At 38.8% G+C, this 16,322-nt stretch overlaps 1 protein-coding gene across 1 annotated transcript in view; it reads left to right on the top strand.

The window, feature by feature from the left end:
• Positions 1–6,771: 6,771 nt before the first annotated feature.
• Positions 6,772–16,322, top strand: part of LOC128022717 (proline-rich protein 13) — a 13,606-nt gene continuing 4,055 nt past the window's right edge. Inside the window, exons 1-2 of the mRNA XM_052610525.1 lie at positions 6,772–6,904; positions 7,774–7,808. Of these exons, the coding sequence (XP_052466485.1) occupies positions 7,793–7,808 (16 nt within the window). The 5' untranslated portion in view covers positions 6,772–6,904; positions 7,774–7,792. The remainder of the gene's footprint in view (positions 6,905–7,773; positions 7,809–16,322) is intronic.

Raw genomic sequence — 16,322 nt, forward strand, 5'->3', positions numbered from 1 at the left:
TGGCGCCACTGGTTGGAGGGTTCAGGGGTTCCCTTTATTGTTTGGACCGATCACAAGAATTTAGAATACATTAGAACTGCCAAAAGACTCAATTCCAGGCAGGCTCGGTGGGCAATTTTTTTCGGTCATTTGAATTTACCCTATCGTACCGCCCGGGTTCCAAAAATGTCAAACCGATTCTTTGTCACGTCTTTTTGATCCCTCCGCCCGTCCCGTGACTCCCGAGTGTATTTTGCCTGAGAGATTAGTGGTCTCAGCACTCGTATGGGAGGTCGAGTTGAAGGTCAAGATGGCCTTAGAAGGGGTAATGCCTCCGTCCGGTTGCCCACCGAACTGTTTATTTGTGCCGGAGGAGTTAAGGTCCGAAGTTGTTCAGTGGGGTCATTGTTCTAATGTGGCCATCCCGCCATGCCGCCTTCTAATGGCATGACGGTCGTTTTGACCGTAGTGGACCGGTTCTCAGAGGTGGCACATTTCATTCCCTTGCCCAAATTACCGACAGCCAAGGAGACAGTGTTCACTGTTCTAGATCATGTCTTTTGGCTTCATGGCCTCCCGGTAGACGTGGTTTCGGACAGGGGATCTCAGTTTATATCCAAATTTTGGAAATTGTTTTGCAAATTGTTAGGAACGTCAGTTAGCTTGTCTTCGGGATATTATCCACAAAGCAACGGACAATCTGAGCAAGCCAACCAAGATTTAGAGAGGACGTTGCAATGTTTGGTTTCCAAGAATCCTCCTTCCTGGAGTCAACAACTCTCTATGGTGGAGTACGCCCACAATTCGTTGTCAGTGTCAGCTACGGGCCTCTCTCCGTTTCAGTGTAGTCTAGGGTACCAGCCACCAGCGTTTCCCAGTCTGGAATCTGAAGTCGCGATCCCCTCCGCTCACGCGTTTGTCCAGAGGTGTCACAGCACCTGGACCAGAGCCCGAGAGACTCTGCTCCGGGTGAGGGAGCGCACTAAGGCCAAACTCCGGTTCCCCCGCTGCCGCGCCTTGTAGATGGGGAACCAACATACTCAGTTAATCGTATTCTGGACTCGAGATGGAGGGGACGAGGATTCCTGTATCTGGTGGACTGGGAAGGTTACGGTCCGGAGGAGAGGAGTTGGGTACCTGCTAGGGACATATTGGATCACTCCCTTATTGATGACTACAATTAGCAGGTAGGCCCTTCTGGGAACTCCAGGAGGAGTTCTTGGGGGGGGGGGGGGGGGGGGGGGGTACTGTCACGGTTGGTAAACCGTGATCTCGGGGGGGTTTGCACTTTGTGGTGAATTCTGTGTGTTCAGCGTCTATATTGGCTTGTCTTACGTCTTGTGTTTGTGTGGTTTCCCTGTTCGCCTGGCTCTCAGTGTTGTTTGCGTTTGGATGTCTGTGTTTCCCTTGAACACAGTTCACACGTTCACTCAGCCACGGACACTTACCTTCGGCTCTATTCCCCGCAGTTCCTGTGCCATCCTCTCCTGCTGCCTACACGCCGTCATCATCTGGATTACTCAACTTCTCTCTGCCATCACCTGGATTCCTCACCTTCTCACCATCACCACGGAGTGTCGTTGTCTCATCATCGTTTGTTTGTGTACTCATATTCCTATCTTCCCATTAAATCTGTTAACTCGCATCTGCTTCCAGACTTTCCTTTACCCACCATCACATTAAGTCCTACCTGGAGGGTAGAGAACAATGTGTGAAAGTAGGAACCGTTAAATGCACCCTGAGTCCAAATGACTTAAGAGGGCCTCAAGTCAGTTCTAGGACCGTTATTGTTTTCACTGTATATAAATGATCTCCCAGATTGCTGTCAGGGTATAAATTGCCAGCTTTATGCTGACGACACAGTTATCCATGTGTCAGCAAAAACAACTGCACTGGCTGGGCAGCAGTTAACACAGGCTTTACATAACATCTCAAGATGGCTTCAGCTGTCCCATTTAATTCTAAACACAAAGAAAACCTTCTCAATGTGTTTTTTTATCAACCAGAGGTCCCCTGACAGCATCTTTGAGGTTCATTTAGACCATGAACCCATTCATGAGGTTCATGAAACAAAGTTCTTTGGGCATAATCTTGGATAAACACCTGAAGTTTCAAAGTCAAGTAAATCATGTTTGCAGGAAAGTCAAATCAAATCTGAGCTATTTTCAATTTATTAGAGGAGAGTTGTCACATCACATGGTTTTAATGTTTACGCATGCAATGGTTTTCTCACATTTGTCATACTTTTATAACAGCATGGTCACAAACATCATCGTCACCTTTGAAACCAGTTATTTCTCTATATAAACAGGAAATTAAGATATTTGACAAAAAAAAAAAAAAAACTTAATTTTGATATTATACAAAAGCATAAATTTTTAATTTTAAACATTTTGTATTTTGAAATTGACTTTTAAATGTTTGAACAACTGTGTGTCACCACTGTTGTCTGGCCTCATGGAGAGGCGTCAGGACTCTTTCAGACCTTCCACTGTGTGCTCCCGAAGTTTAGAACATCTTTTGGACAGTCTAGCTTCTCCTTCAGAGGGGCTACATTATGGAACTCTCTTCCACTGGATTCAAATTGCAGAACAATATTAACATCTTCACCAGAGAGCTCAAACAGTGGCTTAAATCGGGCCAAAGTTGTTCCCATATGGCCAGGTATTGAAAATTAGCACATGTGCCATAACACTTTAAATAATGCATCTGGTTGGTCCCATGTTATTGCTATGTCCGTATTAAATAATAATAAAAAAAGAAAAAAAAAAAAAAAAAATTGAGGAGCGTGCACTGATATTTTCAAATCCAGTGTTCTAAAATATTTGGTTTCTGAGATTTTCGGTGACGATGGGTGGAGCATACTTGAATATTCATGAGTTTCCTTTTTCGCATTAAAGCTACTCTGAAAATATTAGTATGTTGTTACTGAAACATAAACAATTTTCAAAAAGGTATGTTTTAGTGTAGAATGACATTATGCTTAGTTTATTGTTGTTTTACTAATGTTCATAATATGCTAAATACTTTATAGATTGTGTCATGGTAGGTGATTTTCATCTGTATATTTTCATTTCAAAGATAAAAGTAGATTGCTTTTGCTCAATAAAGACTTCAACAGATTTTGTGTTAAAAGTTTTATTAACAGATGTGGTGGAGGCATTACATAAATGACATTTACTCCACACCTCTATAAATATAAAATATATGTAAAAAAAAAAAAAAAAACCTGAAAGCTACACAAGGGTTTACTTAGGGTGCTTTTTTGGTTCCTTTTCACACCACACTGATTGCTTTGGTCCGAACCAGTTGAAACAAACCAAAATGCAGTCACATGACAACATCAAGATCACTCATTAGCCATGACGTATTTTCTAAACGACTTTTCTATTGGTCAGAATTTACGTGCGGAAAAATTCCAATATAAGAGCAAAACCCAGCAAACAACACGGAACAACACAACTATGGAGAGACGACTGCGCGGGCTGGTTTTGTCCCTGGCCATAATCTATTACATTGTTTGTATACACCACAATATGCAAACAATACATTTCTATAATGAAGCGCGGATGCAGCTTGAAAACAACGATCTAATGCACTGCAAACGGCGAGCGGGCATCGCTCCTAACTTCAAGCGGAGGCGTGCATTAATTCTTCTTAACTCTGACATGCTCATGATCATCGGACCAAATTTCTATGAGGCTCCACACCTCCTCACTACTCCAAGTTTGTCCACGAGCTGCCATGCTAAAGTGCAAACTGTCAACAAACACTTCCTCCTCATCCCATAATGCACAGCACAGCTGACTACGGCAGCTGGTTTAGTTAAAAAATGGTCAGTACTTTTTGCAGTTGGGTCTGTTCGAGGTCGGATCACGTTTTCGTTTGAAAGCGTACTGAGACCACCTCTTCAAGCAGGTCTCGGTACGCTTGTTTGGTCCGCTTTTGGTGCGCACCCGAGTGTGAATGCTGCTTTCACACCTGGCCAAACGAACCGCACCAAACAGGGAAACGAACTCTGATACGATTCAACCGAACTAAATGAGGCAGGTGTAAAAGCACCCTTATATATGTGTTTAGGGATAGGCCTACTGATCAACACAAGCAAGCACATGTTATAGGATTTCTGTTGTAAGTAAATTATTGAATACATTATTAAAATAAATTCAACAACAAATGGCAAATAGAGATTTAAACACCATGAACAAACTCAATGAAATCAGTCTAAATGTTGGGAGAAGAAACATGCTTCCAAATCAATGGGACCATATTGTTTATACCCACTGCAGAATAAACCATTCAAGAATGACCCACATGTTTTTAATATTAGTAGAATATCCACCAACGTGATCTTTTTTTCTTTTTTTTTTTTTTTTACAAAACCCTTTATCCATGAAACTTGTTTAATTAAGTTTTGCTTGGTTTGATTACCTTTGATTATCTTGATTTCAAAAGTGTGGATTTCATGGAACAAAATGTAGTAAAACTTTAAAACTGGTTAAGTAATACAACATTTGTATCAAATAGTAGGATATGCAATTTAAAAAAAAATAATTTTGCATATGATTTAACTATTACACTAAATTACACATTCTGTTGGTCATCATCCACCATCCCCTGCATCAGATAAAAAAAACAAAAGTTAATTCTGAGAACGTTTACCCATGTCTTCATGTATGTGTGCAATAAAATAACAGAAAGTGTCAAACTCTGCTGATTTGTAACGGATATACACTCCGAGGGGATGCATTGCAAGTTTTACACATTTCGCACTAGTGGATCATAACTGGGTTGTAAGTGTTGCTTCAAAATGCCAAAAGAAGATACAGGAGCAAGAGACAAAAAATAGAGTATAGACAATTTATTGAAAACTGCATTTAAACTCAAACAGGCTGTTCATCAGCTGATGAAAAGTTTAAGACCATAGCCATAAAAAGGTCAAATCTGCACAAAAATATGACTTTCATGTCATTGTTCTTCAAGCAGTCATACTGTCAAGGCAAAAAGGCTTTCTCTCTTTGAACATAGCAAGATTGTTGAGCTGTACAAGCAAGGCCTCTTGCAACGCGCCCTCGCTGCCGAGGTTGTACACAGTAAGACATTTTTTTTTTAATCCTGAGAGTTATGGGACAAAAAAGTCAAGTGGTAGACCCAAAAAGATTTCACCTGAACTTTGAGTTCAGAACAAATATATTCTAGGTTTGCTTATCTTCATTCGAAGCTGAAACATAATTAACCTACCTTGTTGAAACAGTTTTTGTGATCCGGTGAAAACGTACTAATATTTTCAGAGTCGCTTTAACACGAAACAGGAAAGTCATGAATATTCACGTATGCTCCGCCCAGCGTCACCGAGAATCTTGGAAACCGAATATTTCCGAACACCGTTCGTTTGCGCATTGTTTCAAGGACACGCCCACAACAAGGGAACTCCACCCTCGGGAACAGTTTTTCACAGGAACCGAATATTACACAACACCCCCTGTCTTCCAGGCAATGTGGAGAAAATTCCAATAAATCACATCAATAGAAATCACATCCAACACTCTAGTAGTTTTTTCTACTAATGCTAGGGTTACCTTCAATACAGAAAAATAAGGGACGACTGGGGGGGAGGGGGTGCAAGTGGTGGTAAATCACAACAAAAACATGTTTTCATAAAAATGAATTGCTTATGAACTTGTTGTATAAGGTGGCGTGAAAATATCTGTCATTGTTTGCAGACAGTAACACCATCCAAACAATGAAACCACATAATAAATAACTGATCTACAAACATTTCTAAAAACACATTTTTTTATTATCATTATTGGTTAGTTAATCTATTGTATATAGTCTATTGTCAATTCTACAGTAGCATATTGAATAATGCAATAATTTAAATTATTGTTTATTTGATAATATTTTTATTATTAAATATATCTCTTATCTCTTATTAAAATAATGCTTATGTGTCTGACTGCACACCTTAACCATGATAAATAAATCGCTAACACTATATATAATAATAAGGTTCATTAGTTAACTACATTAATTAACATTAACTAATAATGATCTGCACTTATACAGCAATTGTTCATCTTTGTTCATGTTAATTTCCACATTTAATAATACTTTATTAAAATCTTGTTAATATTAGTTAATGCACTGAACTAACATGAACAAACAATTAAAAGCTTTATTTCTATTAACTAACATTATCAAAGATTAATAAATACTGTAACAAATGTATTACTCATTGTTAGTTCATGTTAGTTAATACATTATTGTTTAATAAATGAACCTTATTGTAAAGTGTATGAATGTTGTTCTCCCGAGGCATGCTGTAGCACATCTGACAATTAACACCATGCGAAACAGAGAACACTCGCCGACAAATTGCGCTTCATACTCATTTCCGCTGACACTTTCCAGAAAGTATTTGATTCTTCCCACTCTCGTCGGTACTTTTGCGTCCGCTTTCGTTTCAGCGCTGGGCGGCGCTGATCTGCATGAGATGCTGCATTGAAGACAACTCCGAAAATACTGGAAAACCCTGTCCCGTATTGATTCAAAACGGGACGCGCTATTTTATTCTCAAATACGGGACGATTCCGTATTTTAAGGGAGGGGTGGCAACCCTAACTAGTGCATTAAAAGGTGTGTGTTCCACAAATCTCTCATTCAGATCTCCAGGACCACGCTCAGATCGTCACAGGTGAGGAAATACCCGGATCTTCAGGTGTTTTTGATCAGGCTGGATCTCCCCAAACACTCTTTAATAAAAAGTTTCTCATCAGACTGCTTCTTCACAGACGCCGACCCCTTTAACTCTGGTCGGGTCAGAGTGCGCTCGCGACCGTGACGTCACGACGGTGCTCGGTTAGCTCGCGGAACGCGGAAGCGGAAGCGGGAGTCAGCGTCTGGAAGCTTTCTCGGGAAGAAGGTATGTACTCTAAACGCGATTATCTGTGGCCTTATTGGGGGTGTTTTTGGTGTTGTTTGTTTTGCAAATACTACATGCATCAAGTATCTTTAGGAAACCGCCATCGGCTTATTAAAAAATAAAACTTAATACAAGGATATGTCACGTGACATTCTTTGTTATTTCATTATTAATGATACGCTAGTTCATATAATTGACTTTTAACGTGAACTTAATTTATATTTGGGGCTTAAAACAAGTTCCCGTTTTTATTTATTTGTATTATTTTAAATTTTTTTTTTTGAGAGAGAGAGAGAGAGCTGTTTGTCCAGGGTGTTTCCAGACGAAGTGTTCCAGTCCCCTGATGTGGATCACATGGACAGCACAGTTTCAGAAAGATAAATACACTAAAAAGTAATAATAAAAACTGTGTCTTATTTGAGTAACGCCTATTTAAATTATTATTATTATTATTATTATTATTTTACAATTCATCTGTGAAATAAGTGCAAATGAAACACCGCAGCAAATCTGAAAGTCATTGGAAGGGCAGCACTTTATTAAAGCGTGCTGATTGGACGATACAGTGGGGATAATGATGGCAGTAAAATCCCATATCACCTTCACAATCACCTTACATGTTATACTTCTACTTCCTCTTAACTGTCTCGACTCCAGACTGACATCCATAACACAGAAAGCAGATTTAAGTGCTGCTTTGGCTGTTTTGAGTGCTGCTGAATGTAGTGCAGACAGTTCCTATAAATAAGCCGTATTTGTAGTAAATATCAGTTCAGATCATAACCGGTTTGAGGTGCTCTTCTATGGTGGACCGTAGTGTTTGTTCACTTTACATCAGGGAATAAAGTCTGTCTTTTCATTTGTTGCAGATCATTTGAGTAGACCAACATGTGGCCAAATCAAGGTGAGTTCTGCTTTCATGTTTTCACCAAATACATTCAATAATCATTTATCAACACATCAGTGTCTGTGGTGTGCCTCAGTCAGGGGTGTACACCCGCTTTAGGTGTGTGTGTGTGTGCGTGTGTGAAGGGGAGAGAGAGAGAGTAAGTTGAGTGAGTGTGTGTGTGAGGGGGAGAGAGAGAGAGTGTGTGTGTGTGTGTGAAGGGGAGAGAGAGAGTGTGTGTGTTAGGGGGAGAGAGAGAGAGAGAGAGAGAGTGTGTGTGTGTGTGAGGGAGGGGGAGAGCGAGAGAGAGACCTTTGACCTTTCAAAAACCCTTTAATAACAATTAAAAACAAATTTTCATAATTACACAATTATACAATTACAACCACAACTATCAAAAATTACAAAACTTACATCTTAATTTCCAAACAACCATCACTTATGCATAAAATTCAATTTAAACACCAGATTTCTTCAAAAGTAGTCAATTTTCCAGTAAGTTTATAATATGCAAATTCAACCATTAAACGGGCAGAAATCAAACCTTGTATGTTAATAAAATGTTGGTGGAACCTTTTGAAAAAAATTTAGCTTTTCTTGTCAACCATATGCTTAATTTAGCTTATCCATACAAATAATTCAGAAATACATCAACATTCCTAGTTTTATACCGATACTTAGAATAAAACCACCTTGACTAAAATCATGACCCAACATATCACACCATTCTTTTAACACTTGGAAAAAGTGGCCCTAGTCTATTACATTTTAAAAATAAATGAAACACCATTTCAATTTCAGAACAAAATGGACGAGTTTCAGTAACACTGGAGTCTAAACGAGCTTTGTTTATTTGTGGCAACTATGCCATGTATAATCCTCAACTGTAAATCTCTGGTTCTTTTATTTATAGGAACCTTATACAAAGTTCTCCAGCTTCTTTTAGGTGAAAGATCTATACCAAATATTTCTTGCCATCTGGACTCACATACAGTACAGACCAAAAGTTTGGACACACCTTCCCATTCAAAGAGTTTTCTTTATTTTCATGACTATGAACATTGTAGATTCACACTGAAGGCATCAAAACTATGTATTAACACATGTGGAATTATATATGGAATTATATACATAACAAAAAAGTGTGAAACAACTGAAAATATGTCATATTGTAGGTTCTTCAAAGTAGCCACCTTTAGCTTTGACTACTGCTTTGCACACTCTTGGCGTTCTCTTGATGAGCTTCAAGAGGTAGTCACCTGAAATGGTCTTCAACAGTCTTGAAGGAGTTCCCCGAGAGATGCTTAGCACTTGTTGGCCCTTTTGCCTTCTGTCTGCGGTCCAGCTCACCCCTAAACCATCTGGATTGGGTTCAGGTCCGTGGTCTGTGGAGGCCAGGTCATCTGGCGCAGCACCCCATCACTCTCCTTCTTGCTCAAATAGCCCTTGATGCCTTCAGTGTGACTCGACAATTTTCATAGTCATGAAAATAAAGAAAACTCTTTGAATGAGAAGGTGTGTCCAAACTTTTGGTCTGTACTGTAGTTGTTTCAGTTCCTGAGAGCCCATTACTTTTACACAAACATAGTACATGAATTTCTTGCCCACCTCATGAAAATATTTAAGTTCTGGAGTGTTTAAAGTAAGTAACTTTCCCTCTCCTTCCTGCCATAAGTCCACAGAAACTTACTTCCAATTCTGGGAACTCTTTCACATTATCATCCTCATTTTGTTCCTTATCCAGAGCACATTTAAATTCAGAAGGCACAGCTTCCACAATTTCATTTAGGGTGTACTCACACTAGGCACGGTTGCCATGAACCGGGCCCGAGTACGATTGTCCCCCTCCCCACTCCCCCTCTGGCCTGCACTCACATATAGCGTTTCAGCGTTCATGCCGGAGCACGCTTACGTCATTATGGTGCGACGGTTTCGGGATAAACAGGAAGAGTGGCGTTCTCTGAACGCAATGGAGTACATCGCTCTGTTTTCTTTGTGGATAATTTTGTGTCGTTTGGTCCACAGCCCTCTCACAGCCTGTTGTTAAACAGATATGTTGCCTTAGTGGCGCGAAAATTTTCACGTAATCGCGCTGCTCGTATGAGGATGTTTGCAAGGTACCAGCTGAAATGCTGCAAGGACTTTGCAGTTTTTAGTTTTTATGCGTTTTGCACCTCTGCCGTAGACCAAAGCGACCCTTTCCCTGCCATGTTGGTTTTGGAGCGTCGCAAAACCGTGACGCAACGCGTCCTTTTCCGTGCTCCAGCACGGTTAGCGCTCGCACTGCATGCGAACCGCGCCCGAGTCCAACTGAACCGTGCCCTGGCCCACCTCTTCCAAGCGGGCCAGGGCCGGCCAATCGAGCCGCGCCCGGGCACGATTCGGAGCACTCACACTAGTCAAACGAACCGCGCTTTGGTGGTCAAACGCACCCGGGCACGGTTCAAACTGGCTAGTGTGAGTACACCCTTAAACGTCTTTCAGAAAAACGTAAGGATTTAACACCCATCTCTGAGGAAACATCTTCTGGGGATAACCACCCTTCCTTATTCAGAAAAGAGGACACCTTAGTAAAACGACTTTCCAAACTCTAAGCATTGTTTTGTAAAAAAAAATGTTAGTCCAGTTAATTGCACTCCATCAAGATCCATTAAAAACATATGTCGATCAAGGCCCAACCGTCCTTCTCTTCTCAACAACCCACTGGCCAAATCGGTCCAACTGATGTGCCATTTGTACAAGAGCCTTTGAGCATCTGTAGTCTAAAAGCAGCAACTCTGCATTCAATGTCAATAAGTCCTTGTCCTCCTTCACATATTGGTAAATACTGGACAGCTGCTTTCAGCCAGTGCTGTCCTGACCAAAAAAAAATAACCAGTTGTCTTTGGATATCTTTTACAAGATTAGGAGGAGGATCCAAAACAGCCATTTTATGCCACATTGAAGATGCAATAAGATTTATTATCAAAACTCTTCCTCTATATGATAATTGAGGGAGAAGCCATTTCCAGTTGGACAAGCATACACGCATCTTCTCGCAATCCATCCCAATTTTTACCTTTTATATAAATCAGAACCTAAAAAAACTCCTAAAATTGTAATACCATCTCCACTCCATTCAACATTTCCAGGCAACTTTGGTACTGAACTTGTAGTTCCACACCATAAAGCTTCACATTTCCCCACAATTTATTTTAGCTGAAGAAGTCTTTTCATTCCACTGAATACAATTCAATACTTTCTGTACATCATCTTTTTCCTTAATTACCACAGTGAGGTCATCAGCATAAGCAGAAAGTTTAATGGGTTTATTAAAGGATCCTTCAATATGTAAACCTTTTAATGAGGTTCTTAATTTACACCGTAAAGGTTCAATATCCAAACTATAGAGTTGACATCAAAAAACATCAAACAGATAAGAATGATCCACTCTGTCAAAAGCCTTTTCTTGATATAGGGATAAAATCCATTTAACATATTTAACATTGAATAGTCAATGACACCTCTTATAAGGAACAAATTATCTCTAATGTACCTGTTTTTTATACAATAAGTTTGATCTTTGTGAATTAATTCTCCCATATGTTCATTCAGTCTATTAGAAATACACTTAGAGAAAATTAGGGGTGCTCCGATCACAATCGGCCGATTGTTAATACGCATGTCGCAAGAAAAGCCGGTTCTCTAATCAGCGGTTAATTCCATCACCTAGAGCAGCTGTTACTACACAGAGCCGTTGTTAACTGAGAAGATGCGCAAATCCACTTCATTTTCAGCGTTTATTTGCGCATCTTCTCAGTTAACAACGGCTCTGTGTCGTAACAGCTGCTCTATGTGAAATCACGCACTTGATGGAATTTACCCCTGATTAGAGAACCGGCTTTACTGACGAGATGCCCATTAACGCATCTTGGTTAGTATAGCTACAGGCCTACAATTTATAAGTTAGATCACCTTTTTGATAACAGAGAAAGAATTGCTCTTCTGCAACTATTAGGTAAACCTCCTGTTTGTATTGAATATAAAATCCCATCATAATAATCTTTTTCCAATTATTTCCCAAAAAGAATAAAAAAATTCAGAGGGGAGCCCATCTAATCCAGGGGATTTTTCGGTTGATAATTATTGCACCACTTTAGTTACTTCTTGTAAACTTAAAATAGAATCGAAGTCTTTTTTATGCTCTGATTTCAGTTTTGAAATTGAATCTAAATGTTCAGTTTAACTATCTATATCTGTTATATCAATATCATACAACTTAGAATAAAAATCAACAACGCATTTACTCATTTCGGATGGGCCATAAAATAAGTCACCTCTTTCTTCCCTTAAACACAACATTTGTTTCTCTTGACACTAGGCCTGGGACGGTATTGAATTTTTCTTACCGCGGTTGAAAAGCAATAAAGTCCCGCGGTATTGCGGTAAACCGCAACCCCCCGCCCCCCACCACACCCCACGCCACCGTGATCGATGGACTTTCACTTTCGCACACACACGGGAGGCAAACGAATATAAGGAACAGGTTTATTTCACTTTTTTTTTTTTTTACATTTAGAACATGAACATTTAGAATAGAAATGGAATGATGTCTGAAATAAAGAGGCTAAGGCAATTGAGCATAAGGAACACGTTTAACATTTATTTTTCACATTTAGAATAAGAACATTTAGAACAGAAATAATTTCTGAAAAAAAGTGCTGGCAAAACGAAATGCGCTACGGCTTACATCCCAGCCTTCATATTTTTTGCTAGAAAAACTAGCATGTTCACTTTGTCAGGTTTAAGAGAGGCCCTGAAAGACGTAACAACGTTACCTGCAGCACTGAACACACGTTCTGAGGGAATGCTTGTAGCGCAAATGGTCATATATTTTCGGGCGGGGACATTCATCATCTCCACCATGAGCTCATCCCTCTCCTCGTCAGAAATGTCAATATCTTTATACCTAGGGTCGACAAACGCGGTCTTTGCCAATAGCTGTTGAGGGTGCACTGTATTTTTACATCAAAACGGCAGACATTTTTTCTTTCTATTTTAATATTTATATAGATATTACGTGTGCACTTTTTTTTGTCTCAGTGGTTAATGAAGGCTATTTTACGAAGGCATATAGAGTAATATAAATATGTAGACATAGGCTAAATTAATATAAATATTTAAAAATCTATAATATATATAAATATTATTTATATTATATATTTTTACATATTTATATTTATTTAGCCTACATCTCGTGTGCGCTTTGGTCTCAGTGTGGTTCAAGGCTATAATTTAACGAATGCTATTTAATTTAACAAAGTGTCACTGCTCACAATATTGTGGTTGTTTTTTTTTACTTACAAATAGCCTAAATATAAATAATATTTATAAATAAGATAAATATAAATAATATTTATAAGTAAAAAAAGAAAAAAGACGTTATTGTAAGATGCGTCCTCAGGTTGGACGTATTTGAACGTGATAGCGGAATCTTTTTGTAGCAAATTCTACAAATGGGCTCATTAAAGTTGCCTGGAAGTCCTTTTTCATCAGGTTCAAAGCCAAAATGTGCCCATATTGGCGATGTGACATTTGGCTTTGCCACCAATTTAGCCCTCTCTGCCATGTTTCGATGGAATAGTATCTTAAATGCGCAACTGTCGGCTGCGCAACCACGTGAGAGAATTGTGTTAAGCAGAATAAGCACGTGCAAGTAAAAACTGAGGTCCTGCTTTTTTGGCTTTCTCATGAGTCATCCGACTGTATTTTATGCTTTAGTAAAATGAATATATAGGCTACAAGACATTACACAGGTACCCTAGTCAATACAAATGGATGGTGCATAGATACATTTTTTTAATCTAGATTAATCTCACTGTAATCTTGGAATTAATCTAGACAATGTTTGTTTTTTGTTTTTTTTTGTGCGGTGATGACGGTTACAGGTTTAGACCCACGGTAGGCGTTACGTGACCGCGGTATTGCGGTAATGCGGTAACCGTCCCGGGCCTACTTGACACACACTTTTCGTTCTAAATTGAAAAAAAAAAAAAAGATCTTGGTCCATCACTATCCATAATACGAGAAAAACGTTCTCTGACAAGAGCTCCTTTTACTTTTTCTTCCAATAAATTTTCTAACTGCAGCTTTTTTTCATAAACATTTTGTAATTTACCAGATTTTCATATTTTTCCAACATTTTCAATTTCAAAAATCAAATTTTCAAGTTTCTTAATCATATTTCTCATTCTTTTTGAGGAATAACAAGTATATTGTTCACAGAAGACTTTAATTTGGGTTTTTTCTACTTCCCACCATCGTATTATCTCTAAAATCATTTTTTTTCATCTGCCATATTTGCCAAAAAAAAAAAAAAAACACATTTGCACAAAAGTCAGTATCTTGTAACAGCTTTTTGTTAAAATGCCAATATGAACCTACTTTACATTGCTTTGACAATACACAATCTATTGTAATCATTTTATGATCTGAATAATATTAGGAATTATATTAGCATTGCAGATTCTATTCCTTGAATTATTTGAAATATAAAACCTGTCTAACCTTGCCACATGAACCTGTCCTTCAGAAACCTTCACCCAGGGATACTGTTTTAGAGATGGGTTTTCAGTTCTCAAGATGTCATTTAGCTCAATATTGATAGTGCGTTTCTTCGTAATTTCTATCCATATTAAAATCTAAAGTACAGTTAAAATCTCCTCCCATAATAACAATATATCTTTTGATTTTAATGTATTTAAAAATTCCTTAATTTTCTTTAAAAGAACAATTCTCTCAGACCCTTTATTATTCGCATAGACATTTACAAAAATAATAATAAAAGTATTTAATTCTGCTTTTACAACTAATAACCCATCTGGCTCTATCTCATGTTCTGATAAAATTTTAACCTTACAGTTAGGACTAAAACATTTAGCAACACCCGAGCTAACATTGGTGCCATGACTAAGAATATACTTCCCTTCCCACCATAAGCCCCATTCTACTTCATTATTTTTATCACTATGCATCTCCTGAAGAAAAGTTACTCCAATATTTTTTAAAGTTAAACACTCTGAAAGCAAGGCTTGCTTTCTTCTATCTCTAAGGCCATTTACATTTAAAGATGCTACTCGCAATGGCTCCATAAGACAGAAAAGTAAGGAAAAACCGAGAAGAAAGGAAAAACAAAGAGACAGACAAAAAGCCATTATAATTAAGATTTCTCCTAATTTCCTTTCCTCTTTTGTTTTGCCTAATCGTAACTGTTTTTTCAACCGAAAGCATTTTTGTTGTGATAACAGAGAGACAATATAAATTTTCCGCGCCCACACAACTGAAGCAACAAATTTGTCAACATCAGGGAAATAATCAGCAACATTAACCTTTTTACCTTTTGTTTAATCCAAAAACTCATTAATCTGTTCAACATATAAATCATTACCCACCTTTGGGCAATCAGATATATCAGAACAACAATCGTCATCCTTTCCTCTGTCAGTCTGACTCATTGATAAAACCTCGTCAAAGCCTACATCTTCAGCCTCATTCACCACCTTTACATCTTGACTGATAAGACCCCATCAGAAAGCACATTTTCATCCGCCATCGCCGCTTTTACGGCTATTTTACTACTACAGCAAGGCTCCTCTTCTTGCACAAAACCAGCAGACTCAATAGAAATTGTACTCCCCTCATTTTCTTCACCAATATCCACACCTTGGCCTTCTGAAACTTTCTCTGGTTCACGATTCTGGTCACCCTGACTTTCCATTGTATTTTTACTTTCCGCCTATTGTTCTTCTCCTGTCCGAATCTCCTCTGGTCTATTTTTATGCGGACCCGAGAAACATTTGTGACCTATATCGCCGCAGTCAAAGCATCTTAAGCTTTCAGTGCTTGCATATAACACGTAAGAACTATCCCCATCATTTACTCTAAAAGACGCATCCAAAGTTTAACCCTGAGAATTTAAAAACATATGAACTTGTCTTTTGAATGACATTACATGTTTTAGCGCTGGATTCTTACACCCTAAAAGTACCACCTTAACTGGACTGACTACTTTCCCAAAACGAGATAATTCTTTAACGATCACTTCATTTTTAATGAATGGAGGAACGTTTGAAATGGTTACTTTGGTAGCCGGTGCATACAGCGGTGTTACTAATAATAATAATAATAATAATTCTTTACATTTATATAGCGCTTTTCTAGACACTCAAAGCGCTTACAAAGTCAAGGGGTATCTCCTCATCCACCACCAGTGTGCAGCATCCACCTGGATGATGCGACGGCAGCCATAGTGCGCCAGAACGCCCACCACACACCAGCTTACTGGTGGAGAGGAGACGGAGTGATGAAGCCAATCAGCGGATATGGGGATTGTTAGGAGGCCATGATGGTCAGAGGCCAATGGGCGAATTTAGCCAGGATGCCGAGGTCACACCTCTACTCTTTACGAAAGACATCCTGGGATTTTTAATGACCACAGAGAGTCAGGACCTCGGTTTAACGTCTCATCCGAAGGACGGTGCTTGTTGACAGTAT

The sequence above is a fragment of the Carassius gibelio genome, chromosome A11 (assembly GCF_023724105.1).
Source record: "Carassius gibelio isolate Cgi1373 ecotype wild population from Czech Republic chromosome A11, carGib1.2-hapl.c, whole genome shotgun sequence".
Taxonomy (NCBI): domain Eukaryota; kingdom Metazoa; phylum Chordata; class Actinopteri; order Cypriniformes; family Cyprinidae; genus Carassius; species Carassius gibelio.